Genomic DNA, 19720 nt, shown 5'->3' on the forward strand with positions numbered 1-19720 from the left:
CAGTTACGAATACTAATCTCACTTTATAGTTAAAGATGGTACACAAGTTTGAACTTGATATGTTTTTCAAAAGTACATGTTAAAAAGCAGCTCAGTCTGCCAGGCTGTCTACTTTCTCAAAAATTTTGGTTTTGTTAAAATGTGTGAGTTTTGGAACCCTGAGTCTTATAAAATTAACTCTGGAAAATCAGCTTGTGTTTTGTTTGTTTTCTCCAGGATCTCAGTTGCCTTACTAATTATTAACACTGGGTTTGAGTAATATCTCTGCTTTCTTAAATGCTAAATGAAGTAAAGTTTTCCATTTTGCTTAGGATATTTTTATTGTTGTTCCTACTAGTTAAAGTTTGGGAATTCTGGATGTTTCCACTGTACATTGCACCACTGTTTGAGCAAAAGACCTTGTGCAGCTATGCATAATCAAGAATAAGATCAGTTTTGTTTTTTTAGTTCATTTTAGTTGTCTTTATTCAAAGATTTATAGTATTTGCTATTGTGGTGTAGTAACTAATTCAGAAAATGTCCCAGTTAGGTTAGTAACATTTGATTGGAATGCTGAGGGTTTGTGATATTTTGCTTAACTGGGTAGCTTACTTAGAAGACTTAAAATCTTTTAGTTCTTTATGAATCTGCTTTCCTGTCTAAACAATGAAAGGACGGTGAACACCAGTGGGTATTGGAAGGTGGAAGCTCTTGAAGAAGAGAGTTCCAAGCCCAGTTCTCCTTTACTAAGTATGTAAATACCAGTGTAACAGGAGACTGGATGGAGCTTCTGATCCTAGACCCATGTGTGCTCTTCCAATTATGTTAAAATGAAACCTTCCCAGCTAAATTCTTACTTGCCACTTTCCTTTCTGTGTAGACAATGAAACAAAACACAATCAGTCCCTAAAGAGCTAGGCTTTTGGCTTTGTGTTACTTTCATGCTGAAATCATCCATTTACTATCACTGTGGCTTTTCTTGCTCCTAACAAGAAAATGTTACATGTAACATTTTCAACAATTTATAACTTGCTTCAGGACACTGGTGGTGTGAACCCATCCCGGTCCTTGACCTTGTTCATACTTATCTCGGGTCATCTGCCTGATAATAGGGCCAAGGTCAGCTGCCCTCATGCCAGAGTTTCAGGAAACCACTCTAAACCCCAAATGGAAACCTCAGTTTCAGGCTATTGTCATTTATAAATGGATATTACATAAATTCTGTTTCATGGTGAATTTCCTAAGGAATGCCATCCAAGTGACTTATTTATTGCACTAATAAGTGATTAAGAATTCCTTGACCTTCTAAAATTAACTTAAGACCATCATAGAAGAATTATGATTTTTTTTCTATTCAGTATTCTAAGAAAAGATGTAAATTCAGTTTAACTAGAGTTTTAAACGGCACTATGGTTGGTGAGGAAAGAGTACCACCCAGAGGATGTGATTTTTTAAAGAATACATTTGTACCAAAATGCCTTATAAATTGTGACTATTCTTCAGTGTTCTTATATATTTCCCCCATGTTTTCTAGGGACTTGAATTACAATAACTTGGGGGAATTTCCTCAGGCTGTTAAAGCCCTTCCTAGCCTAAAAGAGCTGTGAGTATTGCTTTCCTCTTTCTATGCATGCCTTAGCATCCTTAGAACTCATCACTTCATGTTCCCAGGGTGCAGTTTTAAAACCTCTTTGCTCCACTGCACATGCCATAACACCCAGACACACACCAACACGTATGTGATAATACAGACTGGATTGTGTCAGTGCAGACAGTGTGGAGCCTAGATTTCCGTGCCGGGCTTGTTTTTTCTGAGCTAAGGTGTCTTCCAGAAGCCACGAGGTACAGCCCCTGCCAGTCAGGAGCCGGTAGTCTCCGTGGCACTGGGGAAGCTAACCCATGTAAGACATGAAGATGGCAGTTGCCAGGTAGAAATAAGTGCTAAATGCAGAGGGCAAGTACGTCATTCCAGACATTAGACAATAGACAATAGACAATAGACATTAGACATTAGAAATGAGACATTAGAAAAGGCAGTGCTAAAGAGGAAGAATTTGACTGGAGTTAAAAGGATGGAGATATTAAAATAAACAAAAAGATGAGGGGGCATTTTAGATGTTGGATTTGTCAAGGGCAGAGACAGGAACGTACTAGGCATCACAGAGATTGAGAGAGAGCAGCTTTAAAAAGAATTGGGTATGGTCCCAGAAAGGATGAAATGGAATTAAAAATTTAGTTGCCTCACATTTTTAAATTTTCATGTAGTTCTTAGCTGTTTTTCACATAATACTGAGCAGAGCTAGCTACTTGGGGTTTAATTTATTTTACAAGGAGACATGTATTACAAAAATATTTTTCTCCTACCTTTTTAGGTTATTTCATAGTAATTCTATTTCTGTTATCCCTGATGGAGCATTTGATGGTAACCCACTCTTAAGAACCATGTAAGTAGTTCTGAAGGTTTCTTTTAATATTTAATCATATAAAACATGTCTGTATGATTCCAGACATCTCAATGAAGAATGAGTGAAAATTCAGGCTTTTAGATATTTGGACTTGTGAACATAGATTTAGTGTTGGAGGGCTTGTGAACATATGAAAACTTTACTTTTTTGGGGTATTTTTACAGACATTTGTATGATAATCCTCTGACTTTTGTGGGGAACTCCGCATTTCACAATTTATCTGAACTGCATTCCTTGTAAGTATTACACAAATTTTAAAACAAACCTGAATGTTTATGCAACTGCTTTAATGGAAAGCTACAATGTATTCTTGTAACTTGAGAAGACAACCCACCCTCTTGGGCAAAAGTCCAAAGGGCAATTCTGAAAATGATGGTTCTTATTTATGTGAACTCTTGACCAAATTATCATCACACTTTCAGGTACATTCAAGAATTGAAACTGATTTTATTTTTAGGGATAATAGTACTGTAATTTTAAATGGTTCAAAAAAAATAAAATGAGGGAAGAGCACTGGGTGTTGTATGGAAAACAATTTGACAATAAAATATTATGGAGAAAAAAAAAAATAAAATGAAAATATCGTCCATGAAAATTTTTTATTTTAATATACTTTTTTCTCTCCCAATTTCTTGAAGGGTCATTCGAGGTGCAAGCATGGTGCAGCAGTTCCCCAATCTGACTGGAGCCATCCACCTAGAAAGTCTGTAAGTGTGGCTCTTTGAAGAGGGGTCGGGTAATATGACATGCTGGCCTGCCCTCAGGGTGCTGGTGCCCTGGGGGGATGGGGATGATGGTGGTGGTGTTGCTGCAGTCTCTCTCTGTGCACGTCATGCATGGAGATGGATACATTGGGTTTGGGTTCAGTCACCTCAAGTAGAATATAGCCTCATATATGGAGATTAGATCCAAAAAGTTCACCGAAAATATGAGGCAGTAACTAAATGTCAAATTCGAAGCAGTGCTTTAGGAATTCAGAAGTGGAGCATTTGATGTAGACTATCAAGGAAAGCATTAGGGAGCAGGTGTAATGTTTCAAAATTGAATACTGTCGGGTTTTCCAGAACTGAGTCTTTTATGTAGAAAGGCAGGATTTAGCAAAATGGGGAATGCTGAAAATTTCTTCAAGGATGACGCACAGGTGATCATATATAGCTAGAATTGCATGTGTATAATGGAATGCGGTGTGACGTGGAGAAATTTGGAAAATCGTTTGGGTCACAGTTTTAAAATGGCAACCCTTGAACACCGAACATTGAACATTTGGTCATGGCAAAACTTCCCAGTAATTGGTCTTGAATGGGGTACAAATGCATGCAAGCTCTTGCTGACCTCAGCCCTCCAGATGGCCAAGAGGGGCTGGAGGCAGCTAAGGGTCTCCAGCCCCAAGGCGCCTCACATACATGTCATGATTTTCCAATGTGCCAAGGTAAAAGAAAAAAGAGGTTGGGAAGCACTGGGCTCAGGGGTTTAAACTTGACTTGTTAAGGTAGTTTGGTTGTGTTGAGTATATTGTAGCAGATGATATGAGGAGGGTAAGAGAGACTAGATTTGGGAAGAACTGCAAGGAGGCCATGGGTATAATCCCCTTGCTAAAGGAGCACATTTAACACCACTGGCATTCTTCCGTGTGGACTGAGATTTCTCCACCCCCTTGCTGCTTCATTTCACATGTGATCTGATAGTGGCAGTAAAAACGAAGAGAGGGTCAGATGCTGGAGACACCAAAAAGGAATTGAGATTGACCATAGATGGGAACATGGGGAGGGAGGGAGGAAGAGAACATTTCATTCAGAACAGTGAGGCAGGTTCCTGGAAACAGCAAGAAACCAGGTTTGGGGGCAGGATGCCAAGGTCGCTTTGCATGTTTTGGGTATGAGGTGGTGTTGCAAGTGATTGTAGTCAGGTGGGGGCTGTGGATAAGTGTTTTCCTGTTGGTCCACATGAGAAATCAGGCTTGTCGTCTGGACAATGTGAACATCTCGTGTCACAAGCTTCTCTATGAAAATGAGATCCATAACGGAGGTTTCGTCCATCATGCCACATGCCTGGCTTTAAGGAGCAAGTAGGCAATGAGATACAGAGACTCTGGTTCATATGCAAATACGTAATGAAAAAAAAAGTGTTTCTTTTTCTAAGCGAGAATAGCATTTTGTCTACCATCTGAACTTGAACCATTCCATTTCTTAGATGAACGATGTTTTTCCACAGGACTTTGACAGGCACGAAGATAAGCAGCATATCCAGTAATTTGTGCCAAGAACAAAAGATGCTTAGGACTTTGTAAGTTGGGTCCCTCTTGCCTTCTCATACCTTTTTCTTTTATGTACTTCACATACATTGAGTTTTATTTTTGGTCAGCTATTTTCATTAGCTGATTTTAAAGTAGAATCATGTCGTACTTGTTCCCTTTATGGAAAGGAGCAGGTGTTTCAGTGACCCCAGGGGTAGGTAATGTTTATTTCAGTTTGGTTTTAGGGTTATGTATACGTCACACATTTTGTGACGTTGAATAAAGTAAAACCAGACTGGTATCTTCCTTATATTTTTCTTATCCAGTCTTCCTTGCCCTTATTCTAGATGCCCTTGGAATGTCAGTTCTCCACTTCTTTCTCTTTCATTCAGAACGTAAACAGATCCCAAATCTTTCTTGGATTAGGAATGAATTAAGCATGGAGCTTTCCAAAAATTTTAAACTACCCTGGAAACTAAGGATGTAAAAATGTCACAAGAGCAAACAATTAAGTTACTAAGTTGTTAATAAGTATTCAGGAAGAGAGATAGTAACAAAAAAAGTAACTGATTGATTAAGCAAATCATTAAGTCATGTTATGGAGCATCAAGCACAGTGATCCCTGTGGAGGGAACACTGAAGTGGGATTAACTGAGAGGTGAGTCCCCGTATTTGATTTAATATAAATTTTTTGCAAATGTGAGTTATGCATACGACTCCTCTTAAAGCTTTATAATTAGGGGTGCCTGGGTGGCTCAGTCATTTGGGCTTCTAACTTTGGCTCAGGTCATGATCTTGCAGTCTGTGAGTTCAAGCCCTGCATCGGGCTCTGTGCTGACAGCTTGGAGCTGGAGCCTGCATCAGATTCTGTGTCTCCTTCTCTCTCTCTGCCCCTCCCCTGCTCACACTCTGTCTTTCTCCCTCCAAAATAAACATTTTTAAAAACTGTTAAAAAAAAAAAAGCTTTGTAATTAAATAACATAGAAATTATTTATGGTATAAATAGTATTATAGAAATACAAATTAAAAATCACATATACCAACCACTTAGACATAATTTTTATTTATTTTCTGTATCTTTATATATTTTATATGCTTAATGTTTTTAATAGTTTTATTTGAAAATTATAAATTTTTAAGTGTTTTTAATATATTTTATATTATCTTTGTTCAACATTATATACTTGAAGTTTGCAGTCTTAAGCCTGTTCTATCACTCTAGAAACTAATCTTAGAAAAAAACAATTGATGCTTTTCTGTAGGCATCTTAAGTGCTGTTTTCAATACGTCTGAGTACAGCTCTTTTAACTTGGGATTCTGATAACACAGAATTAATTTGTTAATTTTCATTGTTTTAAGGGACTTGTCTTACAACAATATAAAAGACCTTCCGAGCTTTGATGGTTGCCATGCTCTGGAAGAAATGTAAGTTGGTCTCTGACTTACTCTTTTTTGCTGTGGTTTAGGGTTGATTCATTGAGCAGTTCCTATTTGAAATAGTGGTTTTAACCATTAGGAGATGAGAAATATTAAAGAAGTAAATGCATATAATCAGGCGTCCCTGTGAATCAATGTCAAATTGTACTAGTTGCGGTCATGCCAGCATTTATTAGGTACTTACCAGGCGTCCATGAGACAGTACAGCGGGGGGGCTGTGCACACACACAAGAAAACCAACAAAAACTGTTTCTGGTGGTTGAGGGAAGTGAAACCTAGATACCTACTGTGTACCTGTAAGGTTTGATGGCCGTTGGTTGGGAGGTGGGGAGAGGAAGGCAGTAATTCTCCCATCACGGGTCCCTTTCTTCATGTAGCCTTCTTCCCATGGTACTTGGTATGGTCGTGTTGTCTTGGGTCCCTTTTTACCGTGTGTCTCCTGAATGGGGTTGGTTAGGAATTTAGCTAGTATACGTCAACGCCCAGCATAGATTGGGATGGAATGCCAATTAGTCTAACCCTTCCGTGTTATCGATGAGGAAATGGCAGTTTTCTGTACTTTCAACAAGATCAATTAGTGTTACTTATGAATGAGTATTTAAACGTAGCCACAGTTACCTTACAAAATTGAAAATGATTTTTTTCTTTTATTTCCTTCATATTTTTTTTTTTTAGTTCTTTGCAACGTAATCAGATCTACCAAATAAAAGAAGGTACTTTTCAAGGCCTGATATCTCTAAGGATTCTGTAAGTTTCTCTTTGATTGTTAGAAAATTTTTGTCAAGCTATAAATTAATATATCATTACAATTCCCATGATAGATCTACTTAACGATATGATTTGTTACGTGCAAGTGTTGTTGCTCAAATTTTACCTTGTGGTACTTTATAAATAATCTACTTTCAGTATTTTTTTTTTACCTTAGCTGATTGATCTATTGTACATCGGTAAGTGAAATGGTATAATGATTATAACCTGAGAGATGGAGCTCATTGGTTTCCTAGTCATAGCAGTGAGGTGTGCCAGTCCAGTAGAGCAGGGGGTAAGCAAACCGTAGCCTGTGGGCCAGGTTCAGCCTGCCTTCTGGTTTTGTAAATTAAGTTTTTATTTATTTACTTATTTATTTAATTTATTTTTGAGAGACCGAGAGAGACAGCGCGCAGGGGAGGGTCAGAGAGAGAGGGAGACACAGAATCCAAAGCAGGCTCTAGGCTCTAAGCTAGCTGTCAGCACAGAGCCCAACACGGGGCTCGAACCCACAAACCGTGAGATCATGACCTGAGCTGAAGCCTGACACTTAACTGACTGAATCACCCAGGCGCCCCTTGTAAATTAAGTCTTATTGGGACGCAGCCATGCCCTTTTGAGTGTTGTCTAAAACCGCTTTAACCATACGATGGCGGAGTTGAATACTTGGAGTAGAGAACGTGTGACCTAGAGGTGAAAATATTTACTCCCTGGTTCTCTATAGGAAAAATTTGCAGACCCTTACACTGGGATATATAGCATAACAAATATAGCTAATAAGCAACAGATGCACTCATTTGGAAAATATATTTGTAATTGAGTGTATATTTGTGCCAAGCATTCCATTAAGCATTTGGAGATATAGAGGTGGCTAAGACAGGCCTGTCCCTGTATTCATAGAACTTTAGTGCAGAAAACACAATATACTAAAATAGTGAATATTTTTAAAATATAGAACAAATTTGAAAAATTGAAGGTGAAGTGAAATTACAGATGTTGATTCCTGCCTTCCAGTAGATCCCTAGTAAGAAACAGAAAATAATTTTACTGCAGAGTATTTTATTTTATTGGAGATGGGGGATCTTTTCTTGTGGCTGACAGTCTTCACTGCTTGTGGGTCTGGGCAGCAGCAAGGAAGGGAGCTGGCTCCTAGCTGCCATCACTTCTAGAGCGCTGATAAGTGACAACAGTGGAAAGCTGGCCTTTTCATGATTTGGAATCAAGTTTGTCAAATTGTCCTGTTATCCAGGAGATGTGTAATGGAATGAATTTATCCAGCCTTTAAATTTCCATTAATGCTCAGTTTAAGTGTGATTGCAGATTATTTGTCTATTTTATTAATTCTGCAATATCAGAACTTCTCAGGGTGTGTTTCTGAATACAGTACAGCGCTGGTGTTGATATGATTTTTATTTCCTGCTTGGGAAAGAATGATATCTGAAGCCCTTCTGGAATGCTCTTGTTTACATATTGATTATTTGTCTTCCTTCGGGGCCTTATCACTGACCTTTGAGAAAGCAAATAGTATGAAACCTGTTTTTATTTTCAGCTTTGTCAGGAGCTGAGTTTTTCCTCACCTACTTAATAGTACCAAAGGTTATATCATATCATTTATATTTTTGAACTGGTACCAGAATGATAAGGTGGAGAAAATTCACAACTGTTTTGAAATAGGTGCCAACTAGAATTATTGCTCTGTGGAACCCAGTCCAAGAAATAGATTTTTGTGAAGGAGAAGGATTCAACATAAACATGAAGTTGTTGGGCAAGATCAGTAAGATGTATTATCAGCAATACTGTGACTACCTCAGATTCCAAAGTGCAGTCAAAGTAAGTGCAATTTGAATGTATTTGAAAGATTAACATGTTTATTCTTATAATTGCAGAGATCTGAGTAGAAACTTCATCCATGAAATTCACAGCAGAGCTTTTGCCAAGCTTGGGTCAATAACTAACCTGTAAGTTGATGATTTTATGCAGTAATATCATGAAAGTAATCATGAATAGTCTACAGAAACTTCTGTTTTGGCATTGCTCTGTCGAAATCTTTCTTCTGTTCAGTTGCTCCCTTGCATAAATGCTAAGCCGCAGTCTTCTAAGAAGACAAGACAATGCCAGAGCTATTGTTTCAGCACACCCCATCTTCCTCTTAGAGCTCTAGGATTTATAATGTTTATACATGTACCAATGTTTTTGTGTAATTTGCATCTTACGAACTAATTTAAAGTCTCATTCACATTTTAGAGATGTAAGTTTCAATGAATTAACTTCATTTCCTACGGAAGGCCTGAATGGGCTAAATCAACTGAAACTTGTTGGCAACTTCAAGCTAAAAGAAGCCTTAGCAGCAAAAGATTTTGTTAATCTCAGGTGCGTTTTTGCTTATTTTTCTTTTTGGTTGAAGTTACAGTGGGCCCCTAAATTATAGAGTATGCTAGTTTTTTTGCTGTGGTTCCCAGATTTTCTGGGAGGCTATAATTTAAAAGTATTTTCTAACTCAGTCCGCACAAATTTGGAAAAAAAAAAAAAGAACATTAGCATTACTCCATAGTTTTTTGAGAACATGAATTTCAAGCCCTTGAGGCTGTCAGAGAGATAATGTAGCCATTCATCAGACTGGTTTTTTTATACAGTAGATTTATCATTAACAATATGGCAGGAACCACTTAAGTGTGAACCTACAAAAAATTGATACAACGGCGTAATACTTCATAGAGACATTTGTACAATAGAGACACGGTTTATGGATATTACTGTGGGAGGAGAAAATAAATACTTACGTGAACAAAGTAAATTCATTTAATGGTATAAAGTTGCAAATGATGTGGGACCTTAATATGAATGAAACTACCAGTGTCCTATGATAAATTCAGCATGGTTGATTCATGTATAAAGGGAGTCTGATAAGATTTCACTTTAAATTGTGGTATTACTGCTAAATTTTAAAGGTAGTTTGTTTTAAATTTAGCTTTTAAAAGCACATCTTATATGAAAACAGAAATTCATGGTACCACCTGATACCAGGCCCAGAGAGGCTGATGACCAGTTTTTTAAAGCATGTGACAGTCCGGTCTTTCTGACTCCTGGGGCACTTAAGGATTGACATGCTTTTTACAAAACAAAAGCATGCCTGTGAAGTTGTTCTTCAATGTAGATTTTACAATTTTTTCCAGGTCTTTATCAGTACCATATGCTTATCAGTGCTGTGCATTTTGGGGTTGTGAGTCTTATGCACATTCAAACACAGAAGATACCAGCCTCCAGGACCACAGTGTGGCAAAGGATAAAGGCGAGTGCATGTACTTTTTAAAACAGAATGCGCTTTATGGCATTAATTCAAGTCTCTGTTACTGGAATCATTTGTGAAGCATAAATAGGGAATATGTGAGAAAATGGCATGGACTGTGTTACTGGTACCTTTAGTATGTGACTAAGCCTCATGGAAGCTGAACTCACATCATGTACAAAGAGAGAAGATTGCAGGAAAGTGTGGTTCTTTTGAATTGCATAAAACTGGAATGAAGCAGTGTATGTTATCTATTCAGGTCCCACTGACGCAGCAGGTGTCACGAGCAGTGCGGAAAACGAAGAACACAGTCAAGTAATTATCCACTGTACGCCCTCCACAGGTAAGCCCAGCACATTTTGCTGTGGTTTTCTTGCTTTAAACAAACATTAGGCAAATAGAGCTACAACTTGGGGGGCGAGATGTGATTTTTTTGTAACAGGAGTGGTATCAGATGATCTCGGAGAGGTGGTCTGCATACCAGGAGCTTAGGTCTCTCTTGCAGAATCTCTGTCCCAGACTTTTTGACTCAGGGTCTCTGTGATACTGAGTTCCCTAGGGGGTTATGCACATGCAAAACCGAGAACTACTTTCTGAATGCTTCTTTAACTCTAGTGGCTAGTTATAGGAGTTCCTGATCTGCAAGGGTTTTTAGTGTCCTTTTTTTTCCCAATGAAACTCTGATTTTCCTTTTCTTTCTACATTATTTCATTGAACTTTAGTCAACTTGGGAAAGTTACTGAAATGAGACCACATATTTGGTTGTGACCATAATGTTGGACTCCACGTTGTCTATCAGGGAAGATTTGGAATTTTACTGTAAAAGAAAAAAATAAATAATGGGCTAACTTGTGTGGTATGAAGTAGAATTTTTTTTTGGCATAATAACACAGGATCTGAATATTGATTTTATAACTCAGAGTCCAAAGTATTATGACTCTGATTACTGCTGAATTGTGAGCTTTTTAAGGGGCTGTGTAGGTATTCTTTTAATACTTAATACAGTGCCTGTGTCAAGAATGAGCTTAAAGTGACTAGATGAGCGAAGGGAATTCGCAAGAATCATTTCAGCACAGGCAATGTATTTTATCTAGTTTCTAAACTAATTGTTGGAAGTGAAGAGGGTGCGGCTTGCTCACTGGCCCAATTGGGGTTCTTGTATTGGAGAATGGGCATAAGGAACTGAGAACCCAATGAGAAGGGAGGAACTTTATTATAGAGACTAGACCTGAACAGGTGGGGATTCCATTTCCTCGACACTGAATTTAAACCTTAGCCAGGAAGAAGGTTGGTCTCAGATCCCCCCACCCCTGCTGCAGTAAAGATACACTGTGGGCCTGCGCCCCCCACTCAGCTGTAGTGACACACACCCGCCATGTGCTCGCTCGGAAGCAGGGAGGAGCAGAGAGTGGGGTCCATCCATTAGAACTGGAGGCAGCCTCCAGTTTTCAAAGAGCGTGGCTGAGTGGAACGTGCTTCCAGAGTTTTCAGGGAGGGCACCTCAACCTAACCAAATACTTCCAGAAGGGTGTCCTGTTCTCTCAGGTCAGATGAGCTACTCCCTCTTTCTTGAAGGAGGATGAGTTCAGATACAGAGATAAAGATGGAAGCTTCCTCTTATCACTTCCTGGTGGGAGGGGAGGAGGGATAAAAATAGTTACTTACTGAATTAAAAACATTTCTCTAAGCTTCTTGTGATATTTGGAAGTCAGACAGATACAAATGTTGCTGAGCTGGCTTGTTAGGTCTGGGAATGTCTCAGCAATTTAAAATGTGGGATATATCAAAGTTCATGACAGTTCAGAAAGATAAATCAGAACATGTATTTTAGGCAATTGTAATACATAGTTTTCTTGTGCTTTGTAAACAAAATGTAGTTTTCCTTTACTAATTTTAAAATAAAATAGTTGTCATTTGTGACATAACTAGCTTGTCAAAGTACATACAATTTAGTTACTAAATCAGTTCTTGCAATTCTAGTTTAAATTTCATAGGGTTTTATTGGATGTAGCTTTGTATGAATAGCTAACATCAGTGTGGTTTTGCCCTCACTCTGTTTATTGTCTTATTGAATGGCTTTTGTCAGGTCAATTGAAACTTTGACATCTCAATTTCTCTGAATGAAAGTGGGTATAATTATACCTTAATCTCCTCCATCAGATCGCCCTTGAAAGCCATATATATACACATACATAATTTTTAAAAGCTGCACTGGGACTGGAAAGAAGAAAAGGACCTAAGGGCACCTGGGTGGCTCAGTCTGTTCAGCGTCTGACTTAAACACCCTGTTTCTCTCCCTCTTAGAAATAAATAAACATGAAAAAGAAAAGAAAAGAAAAGAAAAGAAAAGAAAAGAAAAGAAAAGGACCTAATATTTATTGAAGTCCAACTCTGTACCTACCTAGTAACTTGCTTGGGTACTTGATGGATGTAATCTTATTTAAGCTACACAATGATATGGAATAGGCATTATTCTCCACAAGTGAGAAAATGAAATTTATAGAGGTTTAAGTTGCTTTCTTAAGAGCAGCAAGTTATGAACCCCATATTAAAGCCCTAGTTTATCTGATTCCAAGCCTTCAGTGTATCAAGGACTTTTCATGCATGAGGCACTGTACTATATATATATACGTGTATATACACATAGACACACACACACACATATATATAATACATATAACTGTGTGGCTTTACCAAATATTTAACACAAGAAATTAAAATCAGTTCTTTTTATTTAAAAATTTTAAAATATGCCTCAAATGGTAGTAATTTTATTATTTTTTAAACTTTATTTATTTATTTTGAGAGAGAGGAGAGAGAATCTGCACTGCCTGTGCAGAGCCTGATATGGGGCTCAAACCCACAAACTGTGAGATCATGACCTGAGCCAAAACCAAGATCTGAGGCTTAACTGACTGAGCTAGCCAGGCATCCCCAAATCAGTTATTTTTAAAATAGCCCAGTCCACAAGTAATAAATTGTATCATGTATCTTGAATGTATCATAGATAAGCTGCTATATAACAATCGCCACTTCAGATAGCTGTGAAATTAGGTGATTAACTAGTTGTTACTTAACCTTCTAATTTCTGTATAAGTCTAATTACATGAAACAGAAGTTGGTGTTTTGATTTTTTACTTTGCTTTTCTGTTTGGAGTGTCATTGTAACTACTGTATTGTAAATGATGGAAAATAATTGCATATGTTAAAAAATATTGTTATATTCTAAAAAAAATAAAGTTACAAAAAAATAAAAATAAAAACAAACTTAAAAAAAAAAAATAAAATAGCCCAGTCCAAAGACTAAAATACCTAAGAAATAGTCATTTTTTCCTTTCAATTCAGTTGTAGCAGCAGAGTTAATTATCCTAGATTAACCATCGTTAGTTTATCTCGCAATCCAGAGCATTCAGGAATATGGTGTTTTCTAAATTGTCTTTTATTTTGCTCTCTTGTTTTAGGTGCCTTTAAGCCCTGCGAATACTTACTGGGAAGTTGGATGATCCGACTTACCGTGTGGTTCATTTTTCTGGTTGCAGTGTTTTTCAATCTGCTGGTCATTTTAACCACATTTGCATCTTGCACATCACCACCTTCCTCCAAACTGTTCATAGGCCTGATTTCCGTATCCAACTTATTCATGGGAGCTTACACTGGCATCTTAACTTTTCTGGACGCTGTGTCCTGGGGCAGATTTGCTGAGTTTGGCATTTGGTGGGAGATTGGCAGTGGGTGCAGAATAGCTGGGTTTCTTGCGATTTTCTCCTCTGAAAGTGCTATATTTCTATTAACGCTGGCAGCCGTTGAAAGAAGCTTATCCGCAAAAGATGCCATGAAAAACGGGAAAAGCCGTCATCTCAAGCACTTCCGGGTTGCTGCCCTTTTCGCTTTTCTGGGTGCTGTAGTGGCAGGCTGCTTCCCACTCTTCCACAGCGGGGAGTACTCTGCGTCACCCCTGTGCTTGCCGTTCCCCACGGGAGAAACGCCGTCTCTAGGATTTACTGTGACCTTAGTGTTATTAAACTCCCTGGCATTCCTATTGATGGCCATCGTCTACACAAAACTGTACTGCAACTTGGAAAAGGAGGACCTTTCAGAAAACGCACATTCTAGCACGATCAAGCACGTCGCCTGGCTCATCTTCACCAACTGCATCTTTTTTTGCCCTGTTGCCTTTTTCTCCTTTGCCCCATTGATCACTGCGGTCTCCATCAGCCCTGAAATAATGAAGTCTGTTACTCTGATATTCTTCCCACTGCCCGCTTGCCTGAATCCTGTCCTCTACGTGTTCTTCAACCCAAAGTTTAAAGAAGACTGGAAGTCACTGAAGCGACACATTACCAAGAAGAGCGGATCGGTGTCGGTGTCCACCGGTAGCCAGGCTGGCTGTGTGGAACAGGATTTCTACTATGACTGTGGCATGTACTCACATTTGCAGGGGAACCTGGCCGTGTGTGACTGCTGTGAGTCCTTTCTTTTGACAAAGCCAGTGTCCTGCAAACACTTAATAAAATCACACAGCTGTCCCGCATTGGCAGTGGGTTCTTGCCAAAGACCGGACAGCTACTGGTCCGACTGCGGCACGCAATCGGCCCACTCTGATTATGCAGATGAAGAGGATTCCTTCGTCTCAGACAGTTCGGACCAGGTGCAGGCCTGCGGACGAGCCTGCTTCTATCAGAGTCGAGGATTCCCTTTGGTGCGCTATGCTTACAATCTACCAAGAGTTAAGGACTGAACTGCTGGTGTGTTTGTAACTGTTTCCCCCATTAACCAAAATCACAGCATTTAGAGAAGAACTCTAGTCCGACCTTTCATCTGGGAAGCACTTCCGGGATCACTGCCTGGTGTGTCACTTAGAAGGAGGAGAAGGTGGCAGTTTATCTCTGAGACCAGACGTTTTCAAAGAACAAGTGCCTGAACTGTCAGTGGACGGAAAACGCAGTGTCTAAAGCAGTGTGTAGTCTATTTGGAAAGAGTTTATAACTTGAAAAGTTTCGTGTATATCATCGCAATATCGTGTTAGGTTTTCCTGATCCGTGAGAAGCAGATTTATGCCGATTTCTGAACTAAGCACAAGGTGAAGAACAGCTGTTAATATTTTTTTAAGAATATTTTAAAATGTGATTTTACGTAGCTAAGAAAAAGTCTTGCTAATTTTACCTAATGTTTCATAATTAATCTCAGGACAACTTAAGTGCAGGGCCAAAAAAGGGATTGTCTCCCAGGTCAAACTGTGAGAACAGAAGAGTAGGCATCACCTGATTGCATTTTCTGGTCCCATCTTTGACATAATAGAATTGTAAATTTTGTTTAAGTGATTTATAAATCTAAAACCTGAAGATGTTTTTAAAACAATATTAACAACTGTTAGATTTTAAAAGACTAGCTGAACATGTGTCTTCAGTCCTTACACTTCGCTGTGGTGCGAACCCAGTAATTTTTCCCTCAGTGTCTCGTGACCACGCTAGGAAAAAGTAAAGGTCTCATTGTTGTGTGGGTTTGATAGATTTGGCTAAACTACTAACTAATATGGGATTTTAATAGTATCTGAGGGACTTGATGGCTCCGCAGCATGTTCTCGTTAAAAAAAAAAACACTTCTCAGTATCAGTGGCTGAACCAACATTTTCCAGTTTCGTTGGTATGTTATCTACGTATAGTTTGAATTATACAGAAAATAAACAGTGGTAAATTATTGCATTGAGTTGGAAGCAATTGGGAGTAATAATGACACAAAGCACTTAGAATTCTTTCTTAGCAAGCTGGATTCTCCTGAGTCTGAGCTGTTACGCGGTAGCTTCCATACATTGTCCCCTTACTGTGATTTAAGTACGAAAGAACCTATGCAACAGTTCAGATACTATGTCCTTGTGAGACAAAACAAATATGTCGTGTTAAAGAAAAAGGAATGAAGCTTAGGTCTTTAACAATTACAAATTTTGATTCTTATCTATGGACTTTTGACATGTCCCTTTGTGGAGTCCTAAAGTTATAAATGTTCAGGATTTTTTTTGAACAATATGCTAAATCAATAGCAAACCCACTGCCGTATTAGTTATTCAGGATATACTAAAAAACATTAAGCTAGTTTGCAGTTTAATAGTTAAACTGTATATAATGTGCATATAATGAATTTTTATCTTATGTAAATTATTTTTAGAACACAAGTTGGGAAATGTGGCTTCTGTTCATTTCGTTTAATTAAAGCTACCTCCTAAACTATAGTGGCTGCCAGTAGCAGAATGTTAAATTGTGGTTTATATACTTTTTTGCCTTGTAAATAGTCTTGGTTGTACATTGTCAGTGTAATAAAAACAGAATCTTTGTATATCAAAATCATGTAGTTTGTATAAAATGCGGGAGGGATTTATTTACAGTGTGATGTAATTTTGTAAGGCTGATTATTCACAAGTTTTTAAAGTTGCTCTCATGTTTGTTTATTTACACATCTGATAAATATTAAATCATAACGGGAAAAAAATCTAGTTCAAAGTGTTTTTTTCTCCAAAATTCAAGTTACTGCCAACTTCACATCATTTAAAACATAGAATAGCAGATACCTTAACTATGTGGTAGACTGTGCTATACATGTAGTGGGTGACACTATTGTATCTTGAGTCTAAATGATACTCAGGAAATAAATTGTGAAAGTTAAGAGACTGCCATTAATTAGGTCTTTATTTAAAAGCAAATGATTCGGGTTCCTTGGCTGGCTCAGTCTATGGAGCATACAACTCTTCATCTGGGGGTTGTAAATTTGAACCCCACCACCTTGGATGTAGAGATCACTGTTTATTTGCGGGGGGCACAGTGTGAGTAGGGGAGGAGTAGAGTCTCAGGGAGGCTCGGGGAATCAGGGAGGCTGATGTGGGCTCGAACTCAGAAATGGTAAGATCATGACCTGAGCTGAAACCAAGAGTTGGACATTTTAACAGACTGAGCCACCCAGGATTCCTGATGTAGGGATCACTTTAAAAAACTAAGTAATAAAAGCAGATGATTAGAAAGCCTTCATGATACCAAATGTAGTCAGTTGCCCAAATGCTTAGATATAAATATTCACAATCATCAAGACCTAATTTTACATCACACACAACAAATTAGAAACCAAACCAGCACCCAGTTCTCTTAGTCTGAGACATAGGTTTTTGGTTTTGTTCATTTGTTTTAAACTTACCTGTATGTTTGGAATTTCCATAACAAAAACAATAGTATAATTACCCCTCCCATCGCCTCAGCCTTCTCCTGAGGTACCCATCACCTGACTGTGGCAATTGTCAACAGCACATAGTAAATCTTGTTTCATCCGCATCCCATTCACTAACTTCCTCTAATCCATCTGCCCCTTGGATTATTTCTTGTCTATTATTTATTTTGAGAGAGATTGAGAGGGTAAGCAGGAAAGGGGTAGAGAGAGAGGAGAGAGAGAGCATCTCAAGCAGGTTCCATGCTGTCAGCTCAGAGCATGAAGTGGGGCTCAAACTCACAAACTGCAAGATCATGAACTGAGCAGAAATCAAGAGTTGGACGTCTAATGGACTAAGCCATCCAGGCACCCCTGCCCCTTGGATTATTTTGAAGTGAATCTAAGACAGGTTTTATCTGTAAAGAATTCAGTATGTCCAGGGGTAAATTTTAAAAGTTGCCTAATTTTTCCTACAAGGCTAACTGGTAATGGTGTTATTTTTGTAACAAAGTCAAGAATTTCTAAGTTACTCTTATGAGGTTACAAAGCCAGCAAAAAATACAAATTTATCTCCACTGTACCATGAATGTGAAAATGAGTAGTAAGTAGAGAACTTACCAAAAACCTAGGGGGGGGGGAGGCCTTCTTCTGAGCTTATTTATACATTTATATATAATTCTACCAAACTTGATTATGGCTTCTCAGTCACAGTAATGACAAGGCACTGAAAGAAAGGAGACCACAGGACTCAATTATGTTGAAGCCCCAGCACCAATGTCATGCATCTCTTTGGTTCATTATCTCCAGTGTTGCTACAGTGTTGCTACAGCACAATGCATTAGTTGATCATTATGATGATTCTCAAGACATCAAGGAAAGGACATAATTTGCTTAGTCAAACATTTTGAGGAGGAAGAGAAATGTATGACATTTTGTATTCCTATACCAAGAGATTAAAGTGGAAAAGTTTGGGAGTTTAAAGGACTCAATTTATCATTTACCGTTTTCTCTGTAAGGTCCTATGCCAGAAACTTTGTGAATTGATGACATACTAATGACTGGAAGATAGGTTATTTCACTGTTACAAAGGAGTAAGTTAGGACTTAGAAAGCCAAATTGCTTGTTAAAGGGAATCTCATGGGTAAGAAGAAAATCACTGATTCAAATTCAGGTCCCCTTCATACTAAGACTTTTGTGTTTTCTCCTTCTGGGCTTCAGGTATGCTGAATTTTGCTGGGAATAGCTTGTTTACCTCATGTGAAGCCCTGAAGTGGCCCAAGGCCTTTTAATGCTGTTATTGATTCTGGGGGGATTCTACTAAAAATCTTTAGCCAGATATGCCAATGTTGAATAACTGAGAAGTAAGAAGTACAGAATGTAAACTCTGCTAAGCCAGTTTAATTTCTTGATTAACTTTATTACACAGTTAAATTGATCTAATTTTCTGCCATTATTTTATTTTTACTGAAAATTTTAACAAAATTAACAAATTAGCATTCCATTAAAATTGTTTCAACCATGTCATATTTTATTAATTATCGCTACTGCCTTGTGAATTGCCCTTGGTTGCTATTATTTCTACCATACCTGATTCTCCTGTGTCCAAGTTTGCAGATCTAAATGTCATCAAAGATTTTCTGTCACTCTTTGGTCAATTTTATGTATTTTAGTCTTTGTCAGTTCTCAGGCTGATATTTCTACCAGTAGTATGCATCATAAGCTGAACAAAAGTCTTACAAGTGTGCACAGTTTTGTCAGCATGAATAAAGCATCTGGGTTGACGGTCTATCACTTCTTCCTTGCTACCTTCATCCCTATTCCCAATACCTGAAAAGGACAGTGCTCCTTCTGAGGTCTCACAAAAGAAATCATAAAATGCAGATCACATAGCATTTTAATAAGATGATTCTACGCCACAAAAGAATGAGGAACGTGTGAAGGCAGGGCTTTTACGCTATCTTCAGAGCTTAGCACAGCCCCTAGTAAATTAGAGGCTTCCAAAAGACCTCAGGATTCACATGCAGAGACAAACTAGTCACCCTAAGATGCCAGGCAAACAAGGTGCTACCAAAAAGAACGGAAGATTGCCCCCAGTGAGCATTCTTGGATACACGTGGAAACTTGGATAAAGTCGCTCTTCTCTCCCCATAAAATATAGCTGTGTGCGGAAAGAAAAGACTGGTCCTTAAAATCCTGACCTTGTAAGTATACGGCGGTAGTTCTGGCTTCCGCCCCTTGCTCTGCCTTGCTCAGTGACAGCACATTTCTTGTATCAAATGAACGGCAAACGAGGGACGCGCCGGCGCGCCGTCAGCGGCGGGCCGAGAGAGGCCCGGGCGCAGCGAGCGGCGCTCCGCAGGCGGGGACAAAGCCCTCCCGGCCTCC

At 38.5% G+C, this 19720-nt stretch overlaps 1 protein-coding gene and 1 long non-coding RNA gene across 2 annotated transcripts in view; one reads left to right on the top strand and one right to left on the bottom strand.

The window, feature by feature from the left end:
* The window catches only part of LGR4 (leucine rich repeat containing G protein-coupled receptor 4), a 97252-nt gene extending 80618 nt beyond the window's left edge, over window positions 1-16634 (top strand). The window contains exons 7-18 of the mRNA XM_029957735.1: window positions 1514-1582; window positions 2352-2423; window positions 2609-2680; window positions 3083-3151; window positions 4656-4727; window positions 6037-6102; window positions 6790-6861; window positions 8748-8819; window positions 9106-9231; window positions 10035-10150; window positions 10407-10490; window positions 13609-16634. Coding sequence (XP_029813595.1) covers window positions 1514-1582; window positions 2352-2423; window positions 2609-2680; window positions 3083-3151; window positions 4656-4727; window positions 6037-6102; window positions 6790-6861; window positions 8748-8819; window positions 9106-9231; window positions 10035-10150; window positions 10407-10490; window positions 13609-14885 — 2167 coding nt within the window. The 3' untranslated portion in view covers window positions 14886-16634. The remainder of the gene's footprint in view (window positions 1-1513; window positions 1583-2351; window positions 2424-2608; window positions 2681-3082; window positions 3152-4655; window positions 4728-6036; window positions 6103-6789; window positions 6862-8747; window positions 8820-9105; window positions 9232-10034; window positions 10151-10406; window positions 10491-13608) is intronic.
* On the bottom strand, window positions 11342-19701 carry LOC115307079. Its single transcript, XR_003915548.1, has 3 exons — window positions 19534-19701; window positions 13661-14364; window positions 11342-11774 (listed from the first exon to the last, which is right to left on the bottom strand). It is a non-coding gene; the product is annotated as an uncharacterized LOC115307079 (long non-coding RNA).
* Window positions 19702-19720: the final 19 nt, after the last annotated feature.

The sequence above is a fragment of the Suricata suricatta genome, chromosome 11, assembly GCF_006229205.1.
Source record: "Suricata suricatta isolate VVHF042 chromosome 11, meerkat_22Aug2017_6uvM2_HiC, whole genome shotgun sequence".
Taxonomy (NCBI): domain Eukaryota; kingdom Metazoa; phylum Chordata; class Mammalia; order Carnivora; family Herpestidae; genus Suricata; species Suricata suricatta.